General features: G+C 34.2%; 1 protein-coding gene across 1 annotated transcript; it reads left to right on the forward strand.

The window, feature by feature from the left end:
• Nucleotides 1–1,092: 1,092 nt before the first annotated feature.
• LOC127249079 (carboxyl-terminal-processing peptidase 2, chloroplastic) lies at nucleotides 1,093–6,424 on the forward strand. Its single transcript, XM_051271678.1, has 13 exons — nucleotides 1,093–1,202; nucleotides 1,592–1,934; nucleotides 2,040–2,189; nucleotides 3,605–3,687; nucleotides 3,806–4,014; nucleotides 4,495–4,563; nucleotides 4,811–4,929; nucleotides 5,162–5,237; nucleotides 5,320–5,361; nucleotides 5,476–5,584; nucleotides 5,766–5,863; nucleotides 5,963–6,056; nucleotides 6,145–6,424. The coding sequence occupies exons 1-13, from the start codon at nucleotides 1,110–1,112 to the stop codon at nucleotides 6,268–6,270; spliced, it is 1,611 nt and encodes a 536-aa protein (XP_051127635.1). The 5' UTR covers nucleotides 1,093–1,109; the 3' UTR covers nucleotides 6,271–6,424.
• The last annotated feature ends 621 nt before the right edge of the window (nucleotides 6,425–7,045 follow it).

The raw sequence follows: 7,045 nt of genomic DNA on the forward strand, positions 1-7,045 counted from the left end.
TTTGTGCTCTTTCTGAAAAATTTGTGAACACGACTTAGAACATAGTGATAAATATGATAATAAATATATGTAAAATATGATTATATTCAAAATAAGACTATGAATATGACTTAGAACATGACCATATTAAGAACAGAATCATGACATTAGCATGAACACAACCGTATTCATAATATAGTTGTGAATAGGGATATGAACATTGTCATGTTCAAAGCGGTTTAATAAACACTGCAACATGGCTGTGTTGGTTATGTGTGGAGTTTAGTAATTTTTTTTAGTCATTTAACATGACCGTGTTCAAGCCAACGCGGCAGTGTTTAGTTCTTGTTGGCTATAATAAGACTAAAATTGATAAATTTCAAACCAAAATTAATAAAAGAATACTTAAATGGAATCAAAATTGATAGTTGTAATATAAAATGAGACCAAAAATAATTTTTGCTATAACTGATATCAAAATTGATAAAAGAATATTTAAATGGAATCAAAATTGATAATTATAATATAAAATAAGACTAAAAATAATTTTTGCTATAAATAATACTCCCTCCATCCACTAAAAAAATAATACTATAATTCTATCCGGTAAGAGATGACTTGGTGATGTGGAGTGAACTTGTGATCGTGAAGTTCAGTTCAACTGCCATAAATGGTTTGCTTAGTGTGACTTGCGTTGTCAATGATATAAATTTTTATTTTGAATTATTTAATTATAAAGTAATGATTTTTTAGTAACTATAGTTTATAGATCTCATATATATATATATATATTTTTTCAGAAATATCTCTATTTTACCATCATATTATTATCTTTACACCAAACAAAAATAAATTATCTTTATAATATTTTAACTATCTAATTTAATTAAAATACTATAAAAATAAATAATATATATTTTTAAAATGTATGGAGAGAGTAATATATAATCCAATAGCAGTTGGTGACCCTTATTAATTAATTTAGTGTGGGCCCGGGCCCAAAGCACTGCACTTTCTTCCAATCTGGAAAAGTGTCGTGACGACAAACAAATGAAGGCCACGAGAATTATTAATTAATTAATTAATTTATTTTTATACAAGGAGAGTGGAAAATAATAAGTGGTCATCAAATGGAAGTGTGCCTGGGAAGCTCCACTGCGTTTGCTTCTCCTTCCTCCACCGCCTTCGCCCTCGGGATTCGTCGCCGCTGTTCTACTTTTCCGGTAACCTAGTTGTTGCTTTGTTGCGTGATTTATTTGTTGCTGCCTTTTTAAATGTCTGCTGTAGTATGAGGATGAGTGCGTTTTTGCGGCAGCTGATTTTCTGAGTTTTTGTTTTTGGTGTGTGTGGAGTATAATATTAATTCCGTGATGTGAGAAATGAGGGGTATAAATTGTAACGTCTATGTGCAGAGGGTCTTTCCATCGGAATTGAATGGCCGAGATTCATCCCGTTGTAGTAGTGTATTGTTGGCATGTGCTGGAATTGGCTCCGTTACGAGGATTTTGAGATGTATATTGTTGATTTCTGATAAATTAGTTGATCGTCAATCTAGAACTATGTGTGCAATACTGAGATTTGTAGAACCTTATTTTGGAGTGGAATATTTCAGGTACTACTTTGGGATCGTCTTCCTTTGGGGAAAAGTAGAGACTTGAAGTGCTGTTCCTTGTCTAGTGACAAACAGAATACCAAATATTGTTACTGTAGCGGCAAATGCAAATATAAAAGGTTACCACTGTCACTTTCGTTGCTAGAGAACAGATTTGTTGGTTGCTGTTCTAAGCTGAAGACTGCCTGCATTACCGGGATTGGAAAATTTACCCCAAGCCTTCAGAAAGTGCTGCAAAGTCCTGAGAGGTTTAACATTCTTTTTCATGCCTTTTCGATCCGAATTATTGCTGGAGCAATGATTGCCATGACATTGGGTGCCACTATTGTGAAATCCCCTTCCTGTAAGTTTTGTGGTTGTGGAAATTGATATACATTCTACGTTGGATATTTATCATGCATTAAGCTTTGTGTTTGCTATTCCTATGCTTTGTTTCTGATTTTATTAGGGGCCCTTAGTGAAGAAAATCTTCTTTTCTTGGAAGCGTGGAGAACGATCGATCGTGCTTATATTGATAAAAGTTTCAATGGGCAGAGTTGGTTTAAGTACCGAGAAAATGCATTACGCAATGAACCTATGAACTCGAGAGAGGAGACCTGTAAGTTCCTTATCTTGTCTTGTTACTTGCATAATATTTCATATATATATGTTTAACTACGGTGTGCAATCTTTGTTATCTGAGTTCATATTTTTCCATAATAGATGGTAATCTTCTTCTTTACTCTCCATATCACCTTCTTGTTAGTTGCAGAATAGAGAAAGTATAAGTAGAAATTTATGTACACAAGATTCCATGTGAAAATCAACATTTGATATTTCAACCAAATTTCGCACTATTCTTCACTTTTTTCCTTCTCAATATCAATAAATCATACAAAATGAATATTCCATTCAAAACATCATAATTAATAGGCGCACTATTCTTCACTTTTTTCCTTCTCAATATCAATAAATCATACAAAATGAATATTCCATTCAAAACATCATAATTAATAGGCGCACATGAAACCTGACAATTCAAATTTTTACTATTCCCAAACTTCGAATCAAATCCCCAACATCAAACAACAGATTTTTGTATTGAAATAGGATTTTTATGTAATATAAATAGGTGTTTGATGTGTTGTTTTAAATGAAAAACTATATCTTTGATATTGTATTTTAAATAAAACTAGATATTTGATTTGATATTTTTTAGGAGTAAAAAAGTCACTAACAATGTGTTGAGATCAAACCACATCCACACACACACCTATCAGTTACAGTAATAGAAATATTTAATCTAGCATACTGAAAGTGATTCTTGTCACACTCAAAACACATTTTGCAGCATGATACGTATTTCCATATTTTGATACTCTAAATTGCATGCATGACCACCGACTTTTTTAATTTTATTCTCCTCATTTCGATTTTTGCCTTTTTTTTTCTTTAATGTATATATGATTATTTACTATTATAATCTAAGTGGTGACGATGAGACTATAATGTAATTCTCTAAAAATCAGTATATTTTACATACAACAACTCAAGTGCACCTTCGGTGAGTTTAAATGATTCTATCTGATATTAATAAGGAGAATGATTCAATAATCTGATAGCCATTTGTGTCACTTGGACGTTAGCCAAATCATTGAGTATATAAGAAGCTTAACCAAATGAACAGAATTCATAACAATGTACTTGCAGTGCCATTGGAGATCTATAATTCAGAGATGCATATTAGTAGATATTGCAATAAAATTGGATGTCTGGATAAAAAATTGCCCAATTAATTTTTGATTGTTTTATGTTAAAAGGTAATTAATCAGGGTTCAATCAGTGTTTTGCAATATACACAAAATCAATAGAGGAATCAAATAAAACTGAGGCAAAAAATGTTTATTTTATCTAATGGTGTTATAGTAGACATTCAATATATATATATATAATATATATATATGTCTGCCTCTGGTTCTAATTTCAGAAGGTAATCTGCTCTACTGTTTACCTCATTGTTTACATTGCCTGTAGATGCTGCTATAAAAAAGATGGTTGCTACTCTGGATGACCCTTTCACTCGTTTCCTGGAGCCTCAAAAATTTAAAAGTTTGCGGGTATAACACTCCTGCTCTCTGGAAATCTTGATTATAGTTTGTTATATTTAATTAGAACTGAATAGTTTAGTTGATTTTTCTGCATGTAAAACTTTTTTGTTATGACCTTTAAGGGCAGTCGGGAACACGGAATACTCTAACTGGAGTCGGCGTGTCCATTGGGTACCCTGCTGGAAAAGATAAGCCTGTCCCTGGACTGGTTGTTGTTTCAGCTACACCTGGAGGTCCAGCAAGTAAGGCTGGAGTTCTTTCAGGGGACTTGATTCTTGCTATTGATGATACAAGTACAGAAAATATGGGAATATATGATGCTGCTGATCGCTTACAGTGAGTTTCTTCTTAATCTCCCTTTCGATATATATGCTGATTGCAACTAAACATAAATTGCACATAGTGAATTATTTCTGATGGTCTTCATGTCTCTCATAGACCTGTCGACTGCCTCAACATTACCCCTTCTGTCTACAAAAAGTGTGCTCGTTTTACCAATTTAGTTTGTCCACCAAAAGTGTACACATTCCATATTTAATAACCTTATAAAAATTCTAATTTTACCCTACAAAAGTATATAACAACATTAAAATACTATTTCCTTTCATCTCTGTGTCCAAAAGTTTTGAGCATGTTTTTTTGTGGATGGTGGAAGGATTATCTTTAAATTGAAGAAAGTTTCACTACTTTACATAGCAACATCATTGACTATAGTTCGTGCATGCTTTCAATGCTCTGTGATGATTGCATGTCTTAGTATGTGGATTTGAAAAACAGAGAATTGTGCTTGACTGTCTACTACGAGTGACCTTGCAGGGGACCAGAAGGAAGTGGTGTGGATTTAGTTGTGCGACACGGTTCTGAGACAAGACACCTATCCTTAGTGTACGTGCTTTCACTATTATCTCAAATCCCACTGTCCATACAAGTTATTGGTATTCATTCCAAAATGTAATTACTAGCAATTCTTTGTAATATTGATACTCAGCTTGAACTAGGAATTTTAGAGTAGATGACTTAAATTTCCATTCTTCACACGCTACCTCTAATACAGTGGGTGAAAACTTGTGCAAGCATATAGCTACCTTTTAAATTTTCAAACAATAATCATCGGCTAGGTGCTACTTTTCAGACGGGAAAAAGTTTCACTCAATCCAGTGAAGTCACGAATCTGCAGAACGCCACTTCTCGGGGAGGATGGTCCTCTTATTGGATATATCAAATTAACATCATTCAACCAAAATGCTTCCGGTAAACTTTCTTTTTCTTTTATTTATTTTATTTCTTTAGTTATTTATTTTCCGAGTATAATGTCTTGCATCAAGTCTATTAACTGTGTTGCACCCTTGGCTGCTGACATTGATAATAAAGTACATGGCATATCTTATATATTTCCTGGCACAGCTTTTCATGAACCTGCTTGTGTGCTGTAGTTCATTGTTACTAGTTTCGTTTTCTGGAGTTACCATGAATTCCTTTTCAGGTGCTGTGAGGGAAGCTGTTGAAACCTTGAGACAGAACAATGTAAAAGCCTTCATATTAGACCTTCGCGACAATAGGTAACATGATTTGAACTTTTCATTCTTGGGAGCCATAGTTCTTCTCTAGCTAAGAAGCTATGCATTGCTGTGTTCATTCCAGCGGCGGGCTCTTCCCCGAAGGAGTTGAAATCGCTAAGATTTGGTGAGTTGCTTGAGATACCCTATCCTGGATGGGTATCAAACCAGGATCAAGGATGTTTTATTTAATCATCACTCATCATACACGAAAATTATTGATAGTCTGATTCCTTCTCAGGCTGAACAAGGGCATAATCGTATATATCTGCGACAGCAAAGGCGTTAGAGATATTTATGACACTGATGGAAGCAATGCATCAGCCGCCATGGAACCTCTAGTGGTGTTGGTATGCTCTTCATTTCTTAGCCATTATTAAATTATACTATCAATCGTATGTATTGAGTGTTCATCCTAAAAATGTTCGGATCAGAACACTTTGCTCGCACTCTCGATTTCAATTATGCGAGCTCCAGTTATGTTTTTAATATTTAATCGATTGCGCTGGCGCCGTGCTGCTTATGATGTAGGTCAATAAAGGAACTGCAAGCGCAAGCGAGATTTTAGCAGGCGCGCTAAAGGACAACAAACGCGCCACACTATTTGGGGAACCTACATATGGGAAAGGGTGACCTATCTTATCCTTAGCTTTTCCACTTTGCAAAAAACAAGATGCCCAAGTAGTGACCAACTCCCAAACTATATATATATATATATATATATGCAGTAAAATTCAGTCAGTTTTTGAGCTGTCGGATGGATCTGGCTTGGTCGTAACTGTTGCTCGCTATGAAACACCTGCCCACATAGATATCGACAAGGTTTCATTGTCTCTCACTGGATCTACATGCATGCTTGCTTGTGTATTCCTTCCTTGTGTAACTTGACACCCGATGTTTTGTATTCAAGGTTGGTATAATTCCAGATCGTCCCCTGCCGATTGCATTCCCCAAAGACGACGAAAGTTTCTGCGGCTGCTTCCAGGATCCAGCTGCCAGTTGCTATCTCAACAGATCCGAGCTATTCTCCAGGTGACGGCATTCACCTGTGGATTCTTTATTCTTTAGATTGCATTCATTATGTTTCAAGGATGATGATGATGGATCCCAATGAAATTTTATTTCATTTGTTTTTGCATATCATATAGATGATTGATCACATCCAATGTCTATAGAATGGATTTTGGACAGTGTTGATACTGGCTGGGTTGAGGAAAATGTCTCTTTTCAAGGCTTTTAAAACAGATCCATCCATGAAAATGTCTCAGGGGCACAAGTAGTAGAACTGTCATTTTGTGAATCCAATGCAGTATGATGGCACTAGGTCGGGTATGAATTGGGTCTAGTCAGACCTGAGATCGGATTCGAGTCTCAAATCGGATTCGGCTATACCCTACAAGACTCGATGGATCCAACAAATTCGAAATATCTTTACAATTTTTTATAAATTTAACTGAAAATTAGACTCGGATCTAATATATTGAAGTTTATGTATTTTCTTCAAATATTCTTCTTGTCTTAAATATCACATTCATCATTTTTGTCGGGGCTATTAAAAAATATTTATTTCTTTGGTAAAAATAATTATATACTAATACCAAAATACTTTTTTAATTTTTGCATAAATTACAAAAAATTTATTACACATAAAATATTACTCACTTCTCGATAAAATATTACTCTCTTCGTCTCTCAAGTATTATGTTGTTTTTTTAATATTAGTATAATATTAATACGTAAGTACAAATAAGAGAAAATAACAAAAATAATTTCATTGACATTGTATAAAATAAAGGTGATGATTGTAATGT

Source organism: Andrographis paniculata, unplaced genomic scaffold (genome assembly GCF_009805555.1).
Source record: "Andrographis paniculata isolate CXL003 unplaced genomic scaffold, ASM980555v1 Contig35END, whole genome shotgun sequence".
NCBI lineage: Eukaryota > Viridiplantae > Streptophyta > Magnoliopsida > Lamiales > Acanthaceae > Andrographis > Andrographis paniculata.

Excerpts from the sequence above, each read along its gene's own strand:
- LOC127249079 (XM_051271678.1), top strand. The coding sequence starts at position 1,110 with ATGGAAGTGTGCCTGGGAAGCTCCACTGCGTTTGCTTCTCCTTCCTCC. Across the intron at positions 4,564-4,810 it reads ACAAGACACCTATCCTTAGT|ACGGGAAAAAGTTTCACTCA; the intron begins GTACGTGCTTTC and ends GCTACTTTTCAG. Across the intron at positions 4,930-5,161 it reads ATTCAACCAAAATGCTTCCG|GTGCTGTGAGGGAAGCTGTT; the intron begins GTAAACTTTCTT and ends ATTCCTTTTCAG.